Genomic DNA, 21591 nt, shown 5'->3' with positions numbered 1-21591 from the left:
AGTGCTCGCACTCATCACTCTGCGCTCTCTCATTCAGTGTGTCCTGACAACTTTCCTCCTCACTCTGACAGAAGAGTGAGCAAGAAGAAACCGGAGCACGTGACAGTTTCCGGAGTTCAATTTATTTATTAATTTTCTATTTATTTATTTATTTGCCTCCGTTTTTCTGCTGGTTTGCCTATCTCTTGGATCCGAACCAATATGAAATGTAAGTGATTATATGACTGTGGGTTAAAAAAAAATCTTATAAATGTTTCTCATTTTTAATCAGCTTTGTTCTAAAAATTTTTGTTAGTTTTTTGTTGTTGTTGTTAAAAAGTTGCTTTCCCCCCCCCCACTGTGCACAGGTTAAATTATTTAGAGATCAGAAAATCTAAGCAACTGCTTCTTTATTGCTCGACTGAAGATTTGGGCAACTTAATTCTGTTAAAGTTGCTCTGGGACGAAGAGCTCAGATGCTTCTGCAGTGTTATTTTGGCTGCGATTCTTGTGGTTCACCTGTAATTATCAAGCATTCATCATCTCAACACCACTGTGGTTCCCTTTTAATACTTAGTCTACCTTGTACTTGAACTTGAAAGGACAAGAATGAATGAGCTTACTGTTAGGAGAGTTGACTTGGCTTGACTTGGTCTATATAATTTATACCACCGGCTCACGTACCTATCGAGTTGCAGGTGTGACAATCAGCGGCATTCATTGCCTTGCTTATGGTAAAGATGAAATGGAGCTATTCTGTGTCAAAGCCTGGCATTTAATGTTTTAATGATTTGCATTCAGCCTGTGAAAACATGACTCTGAAGCTCTTCAGGATTCTTCTTGCCAAGTCTGGAGCTATTGTTTATATCATGGTGCAATATCTTCCCCTAAAGCTGACAGCCGTGCCCCGAGGCCATTATCATTATGGCGAGATGACAGCGCCTCTCCACTAATTGCTTCCGTTTTGTTCTACCCCTGCAGTGCTGCTCGACTCCTCCTCATCTCTCCTCTTCTCGCTGCTATTGGCTCAACTGCCCGTGTTCACGTCTGCCTCTCCGGTGCCACAGCGGCGACCCAGTGACTTGGATAAACTGTCCAATCAGACCAAAAATCTAATGAAACTCACCACAGAACTGCTGGTAAGTGATGAAGCTGTCCTCAAGACCATTAGGTTTACCAATCAGCCTCTGACATCGGGAGTGGAGGCTGCGAGGCCCTGACCACCCCGTGCTAATTGAATTGGAAGACGATGCTGGTCATTACACCACAGACTGATCTTTTACTAATTGGATTTGGGTGCTAATGTTAGCTTTCGGTTTAGGTAACCTCACACATTAAACTGCACCCACTTTGCATCACGCACTATTGTGCAAACGCATACCAGGTTTGCTCGGGGCTTTAGTCCACCTTAAGCTGCTTTCACGAGTCCATCTGCATGCTTACACGGGGCAACAAACGTCTCGGGGGGGATTTGACTCAGTGATCTCACTTTTAATCCACACGGGAGAGGCGGTCTGACTCAGCAGCATGCCGGTGTGCCTGGTCACCTCCCTTGGTGGCGGTTGCATTAAGACTTGGTGGCAAAGAAGGTGCCAGTGGAGGTGCAGTGAAATTAAATCTACCTCCATCCAGCTACAAAAACAGCCAAGCACGCCGTCTGTGAAATGACAGCAGCGTGTATCGCATGCTTGTTTACACAGAAACATGTTTATGGTCGGCGGTTGGTGAAGTGTTGAGCTTCTCTCCCCAATTAAATGCGACAAGTCTGGCCCGAAATCCTATTGCGATGACAGTCGAGTTAGTAGGGAAATCAGATTTGAGAACTTAGACAAGATTTGGATCCGACAGGTGATTGTGTATCAACACTGTGTTTTAACAGGTGAAAAGAAAACGGCATCATATCTCTGGATCTTTGGTTACACATGGCTGATATTGATTCTATTTTTGCATTATGCAAATCTTTAAACTCTTTTGTTCAGGAGATAAAATTAGAAATAGCCACATACTCTCTCTAGTCTTGTCCAGCAGTGTTGAGAAAGTGTTTGCGTGTGTGTTTGTGTTTGTGCTTTGAAATAATGTTATAGTCATTGTGTAGTAGCATCACAATCTGAAATCCAGATGTGAGCACACCAGGATTATCAAAGGGCATCCGAAACAGTGTTAGACAGTGTTCACTAACACTGGGGATTTATTTTTAATTCCCCCCCCCCTTTTTGTGTGGAATTCCACTAAAAAGAGGACAAAGTTAGGAAAGATAAATAGAATGGGAATCCATGGAAAGTCCCTGCAAAAGAGCAATGAAACTGATGCTTTAAAGAGGGAGAAATGTGCGTATGTGTATAAACATAGTTCTATATGGGCCCAGGTTTTCCAGTGTGCCTGTGTATGAGTCTGTGCACACTTGCATACATACAAATGTGTATACGTGTGTGCATGCGTTTGTCTGTATGCATTTTTGTGGCCGTGTGTGTGTGCATTGAGGGCTCTGTAAATAGCCGTGGTAGTGTAGGTGCGGTGTTTAGTGTTTTGCTTTCGGTCGCCACAGCAAAGTGACTTGATAAAAATCAAAAAGATTTATCACATTCCAGTATTTGCATTCAGGAAGAAAAAGGTTGGATGCTAGGTTCTGTCGGGTGAGGTCATGGTCTGGGATGAAGAGAGCGAGAGAAACTGGGATAAGAGGCAGAATTAAAGGCTGAGAAAGATGGGGCAAAAACCACAAGAGATGAAGAGAGATCAGAGAAACAACTAGATGACAAGCCGGTGGTGTGTGTGTGTGTGTGTGTGTGTGTGTGTGTGTGTGTGTGTGTGTGTGTGTGTGTGTGTGTGTGTGTGTGTGTGTGTGTGTGTGTGTGTGTGTGTGCATGCACATGTGCACGTCATGTTGCATGTGCCTGTGCACCTGGTATGAGACACAGGGAGAGGCGAGGGACGGGGGAAGTAAGGGACAGCAGGGGAGAAAACGGCAGCGGAGACAAAACATTGGACCACAGACATAAGTGAGCTCTTATAAAGGGCTGATGGAGAGACAATACAGGACATTTATCTCCAAAAACATCAACAAAAACAAGTGGAAGCGAACAACAAGTAATGCAAGGGAAGCACAGAACAACAGGTTAAGGAAGCAATAAGCGCACTCAACTTGTTTATACAAAACATTTCTCAGCAATCATTATTCTAATGTTGTTATGTTCCTCTGCTGATTAGAAATGACGCATACCACTTCACTCATCTCTATTTGTCCCTATTCATTACTAAAATAGGCCTACGTCTTTAATACTAAATTGCACTACTGATGAGCTCAGCTGCCCTTCCAAAGCAGAATCCCATAAACCTGGCATTAGGTTGTTTATCCCCCTCTGCTGGTCAAAGTGGGCACTACACAGGCTGAGCTGGGCAGCGGCACTGCGTCATTCTTTCTTTTTATAGCTGTGACCCTGGAGTTTCCCCGCAGGCCTGTGTTGTCTGTCCCACTTGGAGCTTTCTTAGTCACTGCGTATGTTGTTATCCACACTCCCAGCAGAAAACATCCTGTGGGTTCAGCTCATTTTCTCTTATTGTTGACATTTGGGGAGGCTGAATGTGGGTGAACTCACACTGACCCGATCGACCACACTCCCCTCAGTGAGAGCTACTGTCTCTAAGTGCAGAAAACAGGCACCCAATCAAGATGCTAGACTAATACTTTCCTCATGCTGCCGTGACTTGTTTCAGGATGAGTAAAATTGCGCTGATGTAAATTGCTAAGGGGCTGCTCTGTGTCTTGTTTTCTCTTTCAGAAGGAGCATGCATTTGACTCAGAAGTGGAGCCCCACAGGTTCAAGTCTCTGCCAGAAATGAGCAACAGATCAGCCCATGACCTCAACAATCTTGAGGTAATGCTCTGATAATGTATTTGTGTGTGTGCATGTGGCGAGAAAGAGAGAGAGAGGGGGCGGGGAGCTGGCCTGTTTCGACACTCCCATGCTAAGTCTCTGAAGTATTTTTGCGTTGTTTCCAGCTGAAGCCCACGCTCTCACAGCTTCATTCCGACCTGAAGCTGTACGAGCACCACTTTGAGTGGCTCAACAGAGTGTCGAAGAAGCACCACCACCCTGCAGTGCCCAAGCTGGTGGAGATGATCAGAGAGATGAAATCTCTCATCACTCTGCTGCACCGTCAGGTGAGGAGCTGAGTTTGTCTGTTCGATTCTCAGCGCGCGCCACCGCCGCTGTGATTGAGCTTTCTAATCCGTGTGTTTGCCCGTCTTCTCCTCCACAGATGCTGAGAGTTGAAGCACCAAGGCTCAGTCCGGCGACCCCCTCCCTCCCCCCTCACCTCCCCTATCAGTTTGATGTCCTGCAGTCCACCAATGAGCTTCTTCAGCACTTCAAGCTCTTCTGTGACTGGGCGTACAGAGCCTTCCTCAGCCTTAAGCCCAAGGTCACTGCAGTCCAATGATGATACAGAAAGTAAAAGGGGGCTGCAGAGCCAGTGAGAATACATGGACTTCCGTCCCCATCAAAAGGGAAACAAGACCATGTCAGTGTGCACTGTAGTTGACAGCATCCCTAAAGAGGCCCAAATATCAACCTGTGTGTCAGCATGTGTGTTGAGGAATGTGTCTTTCCATCAGAGCCATTGAGGATGCACCACAATGCAGCCAGTTACAACCATCGATTCCAGCTCAAGTTCCAGTTTAACTCCAATGATTATGTCAAGAAACCGTCATGTCATGACTGTGTTATTTATGTATTTATTTATTTATTGAATGTTAGTTATTTATTTAATTTTTATTTATTTATCTTATTTCTGTACTAACGTGAACTCATTTGCCCACATTTCTGTAATCTTTCCCTTTCTCTTGTGTCTCACTGAACCCAAAAACAAAAAACAAAAAACAAACACTGTAGCACTTCCTGAACTGATAGCTCTGATAATGACATTTGTATAAATCAGCTTAATTTACTTTTACATTTTTATTTTTCTTCAGATGATAATTCTTCCAGTAGATGTAGCATGCATTTGGGGCAGCCTAGGCCTTCACTATTCCTTATTTATAGGGCCCTTAAAGTATACGTTTCAAAAGCTCATAATGTCATCTCCAGCCATGGTAAAATATTCCACATGACACATTAATTTATCAATTCCTTATCAAATTCATTTTACTTTATTTCTTCCACGTTAGGATGGTATTTGAAGAAAAGCGAATCCTTTCTTTCGTACCACAGTCACATTTGTGTTTTCAGTGCCTGCTTCCCTTGTGTTCTGCACGTGGAGGCGTAGTTAACATTGTGGTAAAGTCATATGAATGTGCCCTGTTGCTAAGCACTGATGATTCTGATTAGATTCTTTGCACAAACTTGTCGGGATTGGCCCTTCCTAAGAGTGGGATGGCTGATTTTGAACCTGTGCTTTGGTGTAGAAAAGTTTGGGGATTTTTTTGTTTTTGTTTTTAGTTAAACACCCAAAGCCTTAAAATACTATGTATTGTGACACTATGTTCTGTACAGGTGTACATAAATGTACAAGAATGTAAATGTTGTATACAGTGCTTTTGTGTATTATGTCGTTTTCTACAACATACTGTAGATGACCAATTTTATCACTATAATTTTCATTCATTCCTATTCTAGTATTTGTTACAGTATTGACTATTTATTTAAGTAACTTGGTGGAACTATTTATTTTGTGCTGCAGTGGAGCAAGTCTCCTGTCCTTTTGTACTTTTATACAGTTTTTATTCTTATTCGCTATTATTATACCATCACGTTTAAATTATTGTTGTAACATCAAAATGCCTCTTACACACACTAATTGGCCTCAATGTGAAATATGTGCCTTGGTGAAATAAAAACTTCAGAATGTGCACACTGGTTTTTGTGTGTCTTTAAATATGCGTGGCCTACTACCACACCTGTAATATGAACTGTGTGACAGATGGACGTTTTTTGAGGGGGTGCACACTCAGAAACTACATTACCCAACAGTCTGTGCAGAAGAGTCGAGGCAAAAACTGATAAATGTTGAGCTCGAATGTGAAAAAAGCTTTTAGATTAATTTGGAGCATCTTGGAGTATGGATCCTTTACTAATAACTAGCTTACGCCAAATTTTGATTTTCTAAATGTTTTCTGGTAAGAACGTCAACCTGTCTGTTCAAGCCCCCAGCCAATGGGAGTAGCTCATCTATTGTACGTATCAGCCAATCGCTGCCGCTGTTCTTGAAAGGCGGCATTGGGTGGAGAACTGCTGTTAGTTTGTGCTGTGTTTATTGTTAAGGTTGTGTGGATTAGCACTGCAGCACCCAGTTTCTTTTCATATGATCAACAATATAGCTTTAAGATGAGTTAAGTACCCGCGGTGAGTACGGCCTCAGCCCGCATTCATGCACATTCATGGCGAGCAGTTAAAAGAAGCTGTTCCGCACTGAGCCGGAGGCTTGGTTAGCTTTAAAAGCAGGCCACTAACTGTTTTTGTTAATTCGCCAAAGAATCTGTGTGTGTGTCTGCTTTAACTGCTGGATTGCAAGAGCTCGTCGGAAGACATTGGGACAGTTATAGAGTAGCTCGGTGTGTAACTTTGCTGTAGCCGCTGGTTTGTGGTGCTAACAAGCACCGCACTGCGGGGAAGGACAGAAACCGTGCGCCAGTGTGGAGATACAGCGCACACGGACTGACGGCCGGAGGAAAGACAGCGGGGAGGGAGGACCAGCTTCAGAGATGGGAGGGAGGGAGGGAAATTTAAAGGGAGCTTTGGTACCAACTGTTATAATGTTGTAATACTGTATTTATTTCCATCTCCTTTTATCTCAGACTTGCCCTCATTTCACTGCTTGGGATGACAGCTGGTGCTACAGTGGCCAGCAGGGAAGGAATTTATGAAGGCACAGAAGAAAAGATGAAAGAAAAACCATGATGCCGCACACAAACTGATCCCACCCACCCCTCTGCCTCTAAGGAAAACCATCATCTGCCACCAGGTTGATCTGGTAATGGCCAACTCAGTGGCCCTAGTCGTCCAAGCAGAGCTTTTGCCAGCTCAGTCCACCACGTCCCTCTCACCTTTCCCGTCTCTTCTTGGTTCGGGGGAGGATGGCGAGGATGAACGGGAGAGAGGGGAGCTGGTGGAGGGAGAAAAAGGGGGAGTAGAAGGTGGTGAGGAAGTGGTTCTGGACATGGTGTCATCGTCAGTGTCCGGGTCAGTCCCGCAGCCAGAGCAGACGGATCATCCCTTCCAGTGTCTGGACTGTGGCAAGAGCTTCAGGTGGTCATCCAGGCTGACCCACCACCTGCGGAGCCACAACAATGAAAGGCCCTACCGCTGCAACCTCTGTCCCAAGGCCTTCAAGGGCTCCTCTGCTCTGCTCTATCACCAACGGTACCCACACTAAAATTATATTAATATTGAGGATTCACATATTAGGAAGTTCATGACCAGTTCTGATGTCTAAAATAATGTTTTGCTGTAGCTTTCTTCCGGCTAAAGGGTTGTTTTTCCTTCTCACTGTCACCAAGTGCTATCTCATAGGCAGTCATCTGATTGTTGGGGTTTTCTCTATATTTTTGTAGAGCCTTTACCTTACAATATGAAGCACCTTAAAGCATCTGTTGTTGTGATTTGGTGCTACATAAATAAAATTGAATTGAACATTTTAGCTGTTAGCAGATACCAGTGATGTTTTCCAGTTTGTTTTCTTCTGTTAATAATTCCAGTCTTTGTACCAGGAGGAGTAAAAAAAACAAACCCAAAACTGTGTTTCATAAAAAGATCAGCATCTCCTTGCTCTTTATGCTATGTTTGAACATTTAGTCACCCCAAAAAACCACAAAAGGCAAATGTAAATGCATATATGTTGGTATGAGTCAACAAGGCTAATATCAGCCGATATCCGTATTTGGCTGTTATATCATTAAGTTTGATACTGTTACAGTTTTGTCTTTTAAGGCTAATACGGTTCTGCACTAACAAATTTAGTCATTTAACCTCCCTCACCTGCACATCTCAATGTGTCCTCATTAAATATGTTTGCCAAAGGTGGAGTCTGCTAAGCAAAAAAAAAAAAAAAATCACCCTTTTTCTTCAATCAGCAGTCATATTATCAATAAACACTAGTGACCCGGTATTCTGACAAACCATCCTACTTTGGGAAAACGTCCTACCGTAAGTAGTTTATGCATATTTCTGCTGTCACAGAGTAATTCCAGCACAAATTTAAGTGGGTATGATGGTTTGCCACTTAACTTTGCCCATCAGAGTATGCCTGTAGCTCATAATTATAAAGCCAGGACGGTTTGCCACTTCATTTTACCCGTCAAAGTATGCTTGTAGGTAACATTCACAAAGATAGCATGGTTTGGCACTTCATTTTACCTGTTAAAGTATGCTTTTAGCTCATATTCACAAAGGTAGGATGGTTCGCCACTGAATTTTAGCTGTTAAAATATGCTTCTAGCTCAGATTAACAAAGGTAGGACGTTTTGCGACTAAATTTTAGCTGTTAAAGTATGCTTGTAGGTCACATTCACAAAGGTAGGACGGTTCGCCACTTAATTTCGTGTTGTGCGCATGCGCACAAACAACGAATAGGATGGTTTGTCAGGTAGGATGGATTCCCAGAACACCGGCTCATCCCATAACATTTCCTCCACCATGTTTTACAGATAATGTGGTAAACCTCAGATCACAGCTTTTTCTCTTCTTCTCAGTGTCATCTAGGGTTGTTTTTTTTTTCCCCAGAATGGTGAAGGCTCATTTAGATTTTTTTTTTTTTTTAATCTAATGTCACCTCCTGAGTGTAATGAGGGGTTTGCACCCTGTTGTGAACGCTCTGTTCATAAAGGCATCCCATGATTGTGGACTTTGACAATGACACACCTCCTTGGTTGGATGTTGTGAAGTTGTTTTTGTAACCATGGAAATTCTGTCATCATGAACTTTAGCTGGCTTTGGATTTCTTTCAGGCTTTTTGGTGTTACTGAGTTGGCCAATGCATTCCTTCTTTTGAAGAATGAACAAAATTGTTGATTTGGCCACTCCCAAAGTTTATTTAATCCATCAGATTTATTTTATTCGTTTCGGTCTAATGATGGCCTCCTTCACTTCCATCGCCATCTCTTTGAACCTATTCTATTAGGATATCCAGTGAAAAGCTACGAAGTGCAAATTCAGCACTTGTAATCAACTCCAAATATTTTATCTGTTTAATTTATCACGAGTTAAAATCCACTGTGGAAGTGTACAGAGGCAAAAATACCAAATTATGTCGCTGTCCAAAAACCCTAATGGACTAACTCTATAACAGGGGATTCAAGAATTGTCTGCTACGTCTTTGTTTCAATCCTGATGGTGTTTTCATGTTCGCCATCTCATATCTAACTCGATGATGTACATTTCAAATACAGAAGACGTTCTGCAGTCAATTGGCTTCTACAGCTAAAATACAGATCCATTAATATTTTAATTCCTGCGATCAGGAATACAGGAATAGCATGTCATGTAAACAATATTTAATAAACCCAGTTTACTAGAACTGACCAGGAGATTAATCAGAAGCAGTGAGTGATTAGGGAATGAATGAGAAGAGGACTGAATATCAGCAGGAAGACATACAATCTAACCAGCACCTCCCAGCCTGCCTTTTTCACATCTTAAATCGGGCCACAGTCAGGTTGATGGAAAGTGTCAAAAAGGCAAATTTCAATGTAAAATAAAGAGCTAATTTCTGACATAAAACAAGATGTTATACTATACGATGCATAGCAAAAGAAATTACTTAGATATGGGTTTGATTGTATTTTGCACAAATAATGATGTCATATGATTAACCATGTTTTCCTCCTGAATAGTTACCTTTATTTTGCAGGTCACACTCAGGGGAGAAGCCTTATAAATGTCAGGACTGCGGCAAAGCCTTCAAACGCTCTTCTCTTCTCCAGGTGAGACGCCAAAAAAGGTTTTTTTTGTTTGTTTGTTTTTTTCAATGTTTACAAATGAGATATTTCACCATATCGGTTTCTGCCCAGGTCCACCAGAGTGTCCACACTGGAGTGCGTACCTTCTTGTGTCCCTACTGCCCCCTTACTTTTAAATGGAGTTCTCACTACCAGTATCACCTGCGCCAACACACAGGAGAATGCCCATACCCGTGTGACACTTGTCCGAAGGCCTTCAAGAACTCGAGCAGTCTGCGGAGACACAAGAATGTCCATCTCGGTCTCAAACCTTACACCTGCACAGTGTGTAACAAATCCTTCACGCAGTCCACCAACCTGAGGCAGCACATGAGGATACATACAGGCGAGAGGCCCTACATCTGCGGTGAGTGTGGACGAAGCTTTACTCATTCGTCAAACCTGGCCCTGCACAAGAACTCGCACTCCAACCTAAACGCAGGTGGGAAAGAGGGAAAGAGGGGCGAGGATGCAAGGAAGAGAAATGAGGTAGTGGAGGTGGTGGTGGGGGGAGAGGAAGTGACATCATCAATGTTGACAGACATGGTGGGATTTGTGAGCCAGGAAGGAACTGATGGAGTTGGGGTGGGGATGGAAGAAGTGTTCCTGTCAACCACTTCCTCTGGCCAGAATCCAGGCCTTCTCCCCCAGCTCACCCTCACTTCTTCTGGGGAGAACATGTGCACATCTAGAGCCATTGGGACAGAGGTTCACCTGAGTACAGACACCGGAGCCAGTGTGCTCTTGTACAGCTGTGGCAGCTGCAGCCACACTTTTGGCACACGGACAGACCTAGAGGAGCACCAGGCCATTCACATGGCTCCAGAGGAAGATGGGGTTGGTGGAGGGGCAGGGGTCGGCTCTGGGATGGAAGTTGGGGATGGGCTGGTGGGAGCTGGACACCTGCTTGCTGACTTTGAGGAGGTGGTGGAAACTACCACAGTGGCTGAAAGTGGACACACGACAGAGGTGCTCCTTGGATTGTCAGAGGGAGTAGATAGCAGCAATGCAGTAAGTGATGGGTTCAAACGGATAAATGCACATTGCATAAAAATATTTATCTCAAAAACTGCCAACATCACACATTTCTTTAAATGCTTTAAAATTTGTAGTTGTACAATTAAGCCCAATTTAGATCCTACAAATAGTAGAAACACATTCATAATAGTGGTAGAACCGATTTGAAATAGGCCGTTAGGCAGAAAAACTGTGATAACCATGAATTGTTGGTTGTGCACTTGAAACCGCTGTCAGTCAACTCATAGGCTGACACAGGTTTTTGCAACAAACTTTGTGATTGGCTCATCCTGTAACTGCTGCTGCAGCTTATGTGTCGTCTGAACATGATGTTGGTGTGTGAAGGCCACAAATGATCAACACCCAAACAAGCATTGTTAACATGAACCCAGTGGTATGCAAAATAAACTGGCGTGAATTCAAAAGGTTTTCCCTGTTAGATAGTGTAGCTTCTGTTTTTTTATGTAATGTGGGGCAGAAGTATAAGTACTCTTAATTAAAATATACTTTGAATTGGAGCAAATAAAAGTCCCTATAAAGCCAATGAGTTCAGTTTGAGGACATATATTTTTGATATGTATTACTACTTCCTTTGGTTTGTCCTCAGAATGTCGGCACCACCCAGGCCCAGTTTGACCTGTTACAGAGCTTCACTGAGGTGACTCAGAGCTCTGAGACCGTTCAGCCAGAGGCCAGAACCACATGGGCAGGGCTGTCATGTGGCTACTGCAATAAGACCTTTAAGACGAGCGGAGGCCTCAATAGACATGTATCACTGGTGAGAATGACTGTTGCAACTGTTCTACTACTAACACTTTTGTACAGATTACAAAACCTACAGCAAGACTAACATTTATCCATCTTAAAGGTCCTTTTGTTAGTGTTAGTATAAGTGTGTCATATATCAAGAATGGGACTTTTATGGATTGTTTTATCATGCCCATGCTGTGTCTGTAGCTCTACATGAAATCTAACAGGCCTTTCCAAAAGAGCCCTCCAGCTCTCTATGAACTGTCGGTAACAAAAAAAGTCCAAATCGCACACATTTAAAACCACAATCCAACTCAGTACAGTGATGCAGTCATGCTGAAGTCACCATGTTAGATAAAACACAATGTTTTCCTGCAGTTGTGTTACCATTTCCAATAGTACATTAATTTTTAGCTAATTTTTCACTCGTTTGTGTTTGGGAATGCTAAGAAATAATCCAACTAATTTTAAGTGGCACTGTAGGTGATATAGGGAAAAAAATGCACCCCACTCCCAGTCCTTGTTTATTGGTCTGAAACTGGTCTTCGAGTTTCCATAAGTTCCGATTTCCTCCAAGAATGTTTTCTTTTCCTGCTGAGGGAACATTGCCACCAAAAATAAAAGTAGCGCATTGGAGTGCACGAAGACTCTTACATGGTCTTGCAGTAAGCAACAGGAAATTTAGTGTCATTTATTGCTTTTCTTGTGGCTGAGATGTTTTGGAGTCAGAGCTGGCAGTGCCAAAAAGGAAAAAAGTTGGATCGTTGGTGTAGGTGGGACTAAAGAGTTGTGGCATCACAACATTATGAAAGTCTTCATAGCTTGTGTTCAAGGCAGTTTCTGAGTGAACTGTGTGCATTGCTCTCTGGGTTCTGCATTTTCTATAATGTACTAATATTTATTTAGATCAGTGCTTTCTAATAAAAAAAACAACAACTATCAAATGAACTACCTCCTGTTTTCATTTTCTTTTTTTTTTCCCTCCAGATGCACTCTCTTTCATCACAGTCCCGTTCCCAGTTCAGCTGCTCTGCCTGCGACCGCTCTTTCCCTCTTCTCTCCTCGCTCCTCACGCACCAACACTCCCACACTCCCGAGCAGCGTCTCCTGGCTGAGGCAGAGGCCGAAATCGTGTGCCCTCCATCGCTTTCCTTGTCTCTCCCGCTTCCCTCTTCTCCGAGCCAGGCTGACAAGCAGCAGGAGGACCAGAGGGAGATTCATGTCGACATCATAGCCGTTGGAGAGGAACAAGAGGAGCAGCCAGCAAAACCAACCAAAGCCCACAAAAAGACGGGATCTAGCAAGAGCACTCCTGCTGGAGGTAAAGATAATTAGAAAGAAAGCAGATGAGGCATAAAACTGTGCTGATATTCAGTCTCTTTTTTTTTCTCTTTTTTTAAAGAACTCCTTATTCTGCTGTTCTTTTTGTTGTTGTTATTTTTAAACTCGTGTCTCACATGTTCACACAGAAAGGCCATACCGCTGTTCAGAGTGTGGAAAAGCCTTCAAAGGTTCATCAGGGTTGAAATACCACATGAGGGATCACACTGGGGAAAGGCCCTACCGCTGCACGGAGTGTGGAAAGAGCTTCAAGAGATCATCACTGCTCTCTATCCATCAGCGGGTAAGGCTCACTCTTCTGTTCCACTCAAATAAATCAAATAAGGTTTTAATTACCAAAATAATTTTCTTGATGTGAGGTTTCTTGATTGTGGTCTGTGTGAAACTCTACATTCCACTTGATTAGGTATTTTAGCTCTCATGTAATTACCTCTGGAGATGAATGCAGTCTACATCAGACAAATGCAAACAGCAAAAGGAAAAAAAATATGGTGTAAGTTATTGGTCTCTCATGACTAAAGTCACTGTCACTCAGTGCTTCAGTTGTAACAAGCGTTCATATTTTGATGTTCCCTGTGATGACTTCCACTCTTTGTCAAGCTCAGTTCTAGATTCTTCTTTTGGTAGGACACTAAAAATTAACTCCCCCCTTTTTTAACATATATCTTACCTAGGTGCATACAGGTGTACGGGCATTTCAGTGCCCTCACTGCCCACTCACCTTCAAGTGGAGCTCCCACTACCAGTACCACTTGCGGCAGCACACAGGTGAGAGGCCATATGTGTGTAAAGAGTGCGGCAAGTCCTTCAAGAACACCAGCTGCCTGCGCAGACACAGTCAGATGCACTCTGGTCTGCGGCCTCATACGTGCTCCATCTGCTCCAAGTCCTTCTCCCAGACGTCAAATCTGAAACAGGTCAGTGCAGCTGCAGTGTCATGTTATAAAATGTTCAGTTTTATCAACTGATTTCATAACTTCTTTTCTTTTTTTTGGTTACTATTTTTCTGAGAGCAGCATGAACGCACGCATTCAGGCGAGAGACCTTTTCAGTGCACCCACTGCAGTAAGAGTTTTACTCATTCCTCCAACCTTCAACTCCACCTTCGCACACACTCCTCACGCAAGGACTACAAATGCCCCTACTGCTCGAAGGAGTTTGTCATGCACTCCTACTTGCAGAGGCATATCCGCACCCACGGCACTGGCGTTTCCCTGCCATGCCCAGGTGGTGGAGGTAAAGACGGCGTGGCTGTGAAAGCCAGTGTTGGAGGAGTAACCACCACCACAACCCTGCTGAACCCCATCACCCTGGAAGCCTCAGGAAACAATGGCAGTCTGATTGTATCCCAACCAGCACTTAATATTCCCCCCAACACCTCCCAGAACTACTTCATGATACAGACAGCAAGCGGCCTGCAGCTCATTCCTCTGTCAACGCCTACGCCAGTCCAGCCACCACCTCCTCCGCCACCACCGCAACCGTCCCAGCCTCAAAACTTCCTCCTCTTGCAGTGCCCCTCCAACAACGGCAGCCAGTCCAGCCTGATTCTCCTCCCCACAGCAAACAACCCTCCACCAGCTCCAGAGCCTCAGTCCCTCCCCATGCTTCAGACTATCCAAGCATTCCAGCCTGTGCTTAACCAAAACCAGACTCAGATACCCCAGTTTCCATCTGTATCACAGCAACAACAAATCATAATTACTAACAACAGTAACAATGCACACACTCCAGTTGCCACACCAATGCACAACCTCTCAGCCAGCTCCCTACTTACGAAGCCGATACTGGGGAAGAGCACACGGACTGCACGAGGCAGACGGGGGCGCAAACCAAAAGCTACACTTCTGAAATCGGCCCCAACCCCAGTCAGTCACACTGCAGGCGGAGCTGCTGCAGTAACAAACTCTAATGTGACCAGTGGCACCCAGACTGTTACTGCTGCTAATACTACCACAAACTCATCTTCTCTACCCACAACATCTGACACCATTACCCCGACTCTGTCATCCCCTGCCACTGTAGCCCCCATAGCGGATACCTCAGGACCCTTGCCGACTGTTACCATGGTTACACCAGCCACCACAGTAGCTGCAGCATCAGATTCTGCTCCTGTCCCTGCAGAAAGGAAACCTCATTCCACTGTGGAGCAAATGAGGACTGGGGAAACTTTGTCAGGGAAAGAGTTTGTGTTGTGTTTTGATAATGAAGAACAGGCAAAGGAGGGGATGAATATCGGGGAGGCCGGGGAGTCATACGTGCTGCAGTTTGAAGGGAATTCATCTGGGGAGGCAATCGATGAAGGAATGGGTGGAGAGGGAAAGTCACTCGTGCTGCAGTTCAAGACAGATGTGCCAGGTGAAGAGGAAAAAGGGGTAGATAAGGGAGGGATGATGTCACTCCTGCAAGAATGGAGTGGAGAAAAGCAGGATGGGAGACAATCGGGAGGGGATGGCAGCCAGGGGGAGTCGTATGTCCTTCATTTCCACACTGACACACAGGATAGTGGTTCAACCAGTGCTACCTTCAGCCAAGGGCAGGACAACAGCCTGCAGCTTTCGTGCACATCTACCCAAGGCTTAGTACCCCTTAATGGGCAGGAGGTGGTGTTTGAGCTAGGGGGTGAGACCAAGCTGGAACAGGAAACTGAGGAAGGCATGCAGATGATAGCCCTGATAGAAGGTGAAGGAGGAATGATAGGAGAGGAGGGCCGAGGTTGCAGTACTGGAAGTGGCACAGTTACTGAGGGTGGAGGAGGAATGGAAAGTATCTTTCAGCTGGAAAGTGGAGATGAAATTGTAATAATTGAAGTCAGCACCAGCAGCTTAAGAGAAGGGGGAATGGAGAGAGAAGGGGACGGGGAGATCCCACAAAGTAGCGAGGTGAAATATGAAGGTGTAACAGCAGAGGCCAAGGAAAAGTCTACAAAGGAAGTGAACTCTGCAGTCAGCTCAGAGGAAGACGCACTGAATGGACCTAGCTCTAAACCTAAAGAGGTGCAGTTCTCTAACTGAGAACGGTGTGCATGTTAGAGACGAATAAAGCGTATGTATGAGTAAATGCCTCACTTTTTGTGGGCTGTTTGTTAGCACTTTATAGTCAGTTGAGTTCTCATGCAAGTGAGCGAGGACATGCAGTTAGATGAGTACTGTGTTGTAATGCCATGCCAAATGTTATACATTTAAATAGGCTGTACATGGACCTCAGAATATTCCTAAAGATTAGTTTAAATGATACTGTCGTTGGCAGTTTTATTAAGTAAATATGTTTTTTGTGAATAAATGTTGTATATTGCCTACTTTCTTCACAATGTTAATAGTAACTAATAATTAATAAATCTGTTAATACCTTTTGTCATTTGGATTTTTAATTATTTTTACTACTTGTAGGTAGGGTGTCCACATCCCAACAAACAAAATGTTGAACAAAGAGTGTGTTAATATTGTTTAGTTGTATTTCACCTGCTGTTTAGTTTCAGTTCAGGGATACATCCAGAGTTAAGCACGTCCATTTCTGAGGTACATACAAGCCACAAGGCAGGATGACTGGTCAGGTGTCAAATTCATTTCAGTTCATGGACTGCATGCCACCACTAAAGGCATAAAATTAATAAGAGCAACCCTTTTTTTTTTAAAGTAATAGTAAAAGCCCACATCGCAGCACCACAAATAGCCTTTGATTATACACTCACACGACTATTTCTTAGATATACCTTGCAAGTACTGAGTTAGACCCTCTTTTGACTTCAGCACAGCCTTAAATCTTTGTGGCACAGATTCAACAAGGTGCTGGAAACATTCCTCAGAGATTTTGCATCACAAAAATGCATCACAGATAGCATCTGCAGATTCGTCGGATGCATGATGTAAACCTCCTGTTCCACCACAAAGGTGCTCTGTTGGATTGAGATCTGGTGACTGTTGGGGGCCATTTGAGTGCACTGAACTCACTGTCAGGGTCAGCAACAGTCCATATAAATGTGATGGGCAATCAACTTTGATGAGGGTCATTTGGCTCAAGTCACTTTGCTATTTCAAATTTTTGCTTTTAAAAATGATATGCTCCAGCTGCAGAAATGGGCAGTTGATTGTGAACACACAATATCCATATTTTCAAGTAGTGCCATGCTTTAACACTAGCACACGTTGATGAATGACCTGCTTATGGTGTTAGTGAGACATGAGAGTTACTTCCCAAAACATGACTTGCAATAAATCATCCGCTCATCCGCACCAGGATTGCTACACTAAACTACTTTGAACTGCCATACACAGTATGACATGGGGGTGAAATGCTTGTAGCTGTACAATGCCCGACCATTAAATGACAGAAGAAAAGTTTTACAATGTTTACAATTTACAGTTTACTACAAAATTTACAAATTAACTTAGGAATTTACAGGAAAGAATGTGCAAATAGCAGAAGAGATTATAAAGATTATAAAGATTATAAATTATAGGATTATAGGAAATGTGTGGTTGTGCGTGTGGTGATGTGATGTGTGTGAGAGTCCAGTCTTATAGTGACGTGTGTGGGAGAGTCCAGTCCTACACCTGGTTCAGGGCCCGAATAGCCTGGGGGAAGAAGCTCCTCCTCATTCTCTCTGTTTTGGCCTTAAGGGAGCGGAAGCGCTTCCCAGACCTCAACAGTGAGAAGAGTCCATTGTTGGGATGGGAGAGGTCCATCATAATCTTCCTAGCTTTGGACTTACACCGCTTGGTGGTATTAAACTGAGGTTGCACTGTAATAACTTTTGGTCTTTAAGTTTTTTATCACAAAATAGTATGAATCAATGTAACTTATAGTTGGACTGTATCAGGAGAATTCAGCTGAGAGGGCAAAGTGACTTTACTGGGATTGGACTGGATCCGTGAGGCTCATCCATAACACTGATGAATAAAACAGTTTGATACGATTTGAGCTTTGTTGTATTTTCCCGCACAACAAAGATCGGTCTTTAGTAGATGGACATGGTCAACAATAATACTCAGGTAGATACTAACACTCTGTGTGAATGGGTGCAAATGGGTAAATGAGGCAAGCAGTTGTAAAATGCTTTGACTGCTTGGAGTTAATAAGAACCAGATCATTTACCATTTATTTGTTACTAAAGAACTAAGTATACAAACGAAATATACCCCACACCATTACACCACCACCTCCAGACTGAACTGTACATACAAGGCAGGAGGGTTCCACAAGATCATATTATTTACACCAACCTCTGCATACCATCTCATCTGAATGTTCCAGCAGAAATCAAGACTCACCGGACCACACAACTTTTTTCCAATCATCTATTGTCCGGTTTTGGTGAGTCTGTGTGAACTGTAGCCTCGGTTTCCTGTTCTTAACTAACAGGAGTGGCACCTGGTGTGGAATTCTGCTGCTGTATACCATCTGCTTCGAGGTTTGACTTGTTCATTCAGACATGCTGCATGCCTCAATCATGACAAGTGGTTTATTTGACTTTTGCCTTCCTGTCAGCTTCATGAGGTCTGATTATTCTTCTCTGATATCTGGCATCAACAGGGCATTTTCATTCAAGTGCCGCGCACGGGATATTTTCTCTTTTTCAAACCATTCTCTGTAAACCCTAAGTGCGTGCGAGAGAAAATCTCAGTAGATCAGCAGTTTTCCGAAATGCTTAAACCAGCCTGGCTGTAGTTTTGGCCATGCCTACAGACCTAAATGCATTGAGTTGGTGCCATGGGCTTGACTGGTTTAATACTTGCATTAAGAAGCAGTTAAACAGGTGTACCTAATAAAGTGGCATACAGCAGCGACTTTGCCACTGTAACTCCATCTAGACTGGAACTTGGTTGACGTCACAGCGGCCACCAGACGTACGCAGCGCTGTCACGTTGCGTTCGCTATTCACGTAACAGTTGCGCAGTGTAAGTTTTACGTACGCAAATGGCGTAGGCAGCCACATTGAAAGCGTATAACGGGCATAAAATAGAGTAAGCTTGTATTCATAATTCCCTTCTTTCTGCAAGAAAACATATGATGGTCATTCAGTGAAACGTACCAAACGTACACGGGCTAAAAACCAACAGAAACGCACAGAGCGCGTTTCCCACCTTTCAGCTTGATCTGAGGTACTCTGTGCAGAAGGTAAGCGAATCTGGGGGTTAAATGTGTCAGGAGACCGCAGCACTTCGTAATAACCATATAAGGATTTGAACCAGGTCTTTTCGCTTTCGAGTGTACCTTTGATGATCTCTGTTAAATGTAAAGACGAAAGCTTGATGTATGTGAATTATACAGTACTGAAAAACGGTGCTGCAGGCTGCAAATCCCCCATAATCTCCATCTGCCTTTGTTGCTTGGAGCCAGCGTGGGTGTGCTGTTACAATGCAACTACTGGCTCAGTGGAAGCGAAGTCTAGTCCATTTCATAGTTTTGAAATGTATTGACCTATTTTAACTACGTCACGTTTGTCATACTATGTGTTTAAAAAAACACTAACCAGTATCTTACTGTCCAACAAAATCATCCACAAGCGTTTCACCAGAATTACATCCTCCTATCCATCCACTCCTCTTCAAGGCTCCCTGTGCAGACGGTGTGGATGCTGAAGTTTGCAACGTAAGACAGCGTTGGAGCAGGCCAGCTGTTTGAGCAAAAAGCCTAAATATGGTGAGGCTGGAGCTTGACCAGGTGGTGATAAAGAGGATGAAGGAGGAGGACATCGAAATTGTGAAAGCCCTTATCAAGGTTTGTATTTAGACAATGCTTTGGGCTTCATCATGTTGGGTATTAAGTCAAATCCTTTTGAGGTTAGTGCCCTTTATTTTTTTAAAAAGTGCATGAATTTCTTTGCAGGAGGGCTGCGAGGGCACGGAAAATCGTCTCATCCTCCACATCCTCACTCGCCCACTCTGCCTTTTCATCCTGGCTGTGTTTTCCTCAATTCTGCGCTGCCTTGTCCACTCTTTCATCCTGGCCCTTGCTATACCTGTCTTCCTGTTAATTGTCTTTCTCAAAATCACCATGCCGCGGTCAACCGGGGTCCTGGGCAGCAGCCGGCCCTACTGGGACTATGTGGGTAGCAGCTACAGAGAGGCACAGGATGACACCCTGCAGAATCCCTACTGCCGGATCAGTGGCAAGACACCATTTACAAAAAAGGTTAGTCTGTTGACTTGCTTAAATTCACTTTTTTTGGAGCAGTTTTTATTTAAGACTAGTTGCTAAATATTACTTCTGTTCAGCCAAAGCGCCGAGCTGGATCCAAAGACAAGGACAAAGAGACGACAACAGAAAAGATCACTCCAGAGAGGGAGCAGGCAGCAGGGCAGGTCTGGCTGGCAGAGTGTGAGGGAGATATCCTGGGCTGCATCTTCCGGGAGGGCGAGACACGAGCGGGCATCAGCAGGATTTGCAGGCTGGTGACAGGCTCCTGGTACCGCAGGGAGGGCCTCGGTCGGCTGCTTGTCCAAAGCCTGGAGCAGAGAGAGAGGGAGACAGGGGCACACAGAGTGTATGCACACGTCCCCTACCCCTCAAAGTTGGGGGAAGCCTTCTTCAGGAAACTGGGTTATCGCCAGCTTGGGGTGGAAACTAGTGATGAAGATGATATGGAACTGAAACAAGAGAGTCCTGAGAGAGGCTTCCTGGGCTACCCCCTCACTAAAGTGTATTACAAAGACTTGTGATTGAGTTTTAATGGACACGTGCAGTTTAAAAGGTAAAGAAGTGCGTCTGATTTCTGCGGCAGCATGTTCAAGTATTTCATTTTTGTAATCTTTGTGTTATTTATTCGATTATTTATTGAGTGTGCTGCTATCCCGAGGATTCATTGTTTTGAGTTTATTTTTTATCATCTCGTCATTTTCATTTAGATGAAAAACGGATTCTTTATTTAATCATTCAAAGATTGCATGATCATGCCTCAGCTGTGCTGTTCTCTGAGCATTTGTAATAAAGTAATAACTACATTTCATATCTGTTAGCTGTGTTTGTGCAGTTCCTTTTCTTAAGCAAAATCAACACTGTAAAAGGTGCGTGTGTGTGCGCGCGTGTGTGTGTGAGTGTGTGAGACTGCACGCATTTCTTTGTGTGAAACCAAACAGATGTGTAGGAGGCTGTACAGTTACTGTATAGGAAGTATGTGCGGTTTCGTGAATATGCAGAATTTATCTACTTTTATCTCTGCACTCCCTGACTGCCGCTGCTCACCTTCGTAATAGCTTGTGGGTCGATGAGGCTGCAAAAACAGCACAACCTCAATAACGTTTTCTTCCACTTTTAGTTTTCTATGTTATATTTTAGGCGATGGTAAAGTTATCAATCGCAAAGAGAGTGCATACTTTAATGCTAGTGTTAATTGATAAAATATATAGTGCTTTAACAATGCGTTCTTGTTCAATTATACATTATATTTCCTTAATGAAGAGGAAATAAATCATTATTTTCCACTTTCATTCATTTTAATTTACTGTATTATCTTTTTTTAAAATTAGAAGCTATTGTGGGTCACAGCATCATAAATGCAAGGATTTTTTGTTTTTTTCCATTTAAATTTACGTTATCACTAAAATACTACATGTAGATTCATTCTGCAGAAA

General features: G+C 43.6%; 3 protein-coding genes across 4 annotated transcripts; all 3 read left to right on the top strand.

The window, feature by feature from the left end:
• The first annotated feature begins 20 nt into the window (after positions 1-20).
• Positions 21-5827, top strand: il11a (interleukin 11a). Its single transcript, XM_026184882.2, has 5 exons — positions 21-208; positions 961-1118; positions 3759-3854; positions 3980-4141; positions 4240-5827. Exons 1-5 carry the CDS (start codon positions 202-204, stop codon positions 4417-4419), a joined length of 603 nt encoding a protein of 200 aa, XP_026040667.1. The 5' UTR covers positions 21-201; the 3' UTR covers positions 4420-5827.
• Positions 5828-6177: 350 nt separating this feature from the next.
• On the top strand, positions 6178-16370 carry znf628 (zinc finger protein 628). Its single transcript, XM_026185219.2, has 9 exons — positions 6178-6320; positions 6773-7337; positions 9823-9895; positions 9983-10921; positions 11535-11705; positions 12665-12998; positions 13147-13301; positions 13693-13935; positions 14035-16370. Exons 2-9 carry the CDS (start codon positions 6952-6954, stop codon positions 16030-16032), a joined length of 4299 nt encoding a protein of 1432 aa, XP_026041004.2. The 5' UTR covers positions 6178-6320; positions 6773-6951; the 3' UTR covers positions 16033-16370.
• Positions 16371-18852: 2482 nt separating this feature from the next.
• Positions 18853-20966, top strand: nat14 (N-acetyltransferase 14 (GCN5-related, putative)). Of its 2 annotated transcripts, none has more exons than XM_026184853.2 (4): positions 18853-19135; positions 19571-19738; positions 19847-20152; positions 20236-20966. In XM_026184853.2, exons 2-4 carry the CDS (start codon positions 19658-19660, stop codon positions 20677-20679), a joined length of 831 nt encoding a protein of 276 aa, XP_026040638.1. In that variant the 5' UTR covers positions 18853-19135; positions 19571-19657; the 3' UTR covers positions 20680-20966. The 2 variants fall into 2 exon arrangements, with proteins under 2 accessions (XP_026040638.1, XP_080164492.1); XM_080308366.1 differs by having other exon boundaries at positions 18931-19135; positions 19525-19738.
• The last annotated feature ends 625 nt before the right edge of the window (positions 20967-21591 follow it).

This window comes from Astatotilapia calliptera, chromosome 11 (genome assembly GCF_964374335.1).
Source record: "Astatotilapia calliptera chromosome 11, fAstCal68.1, whole genome shotgun sequence".
Lineage (NCBI taxonomy): Eukaryota > Metazoa > Chordata > Actinopteri > Cichliformes > Cichlidae > Astatotilapia > Astatotilapia calliptera.
Note: the sequence above shows the minus strand (reverse complement) of the source record. Positions and strands in the feature narration are given on the sequence as shown.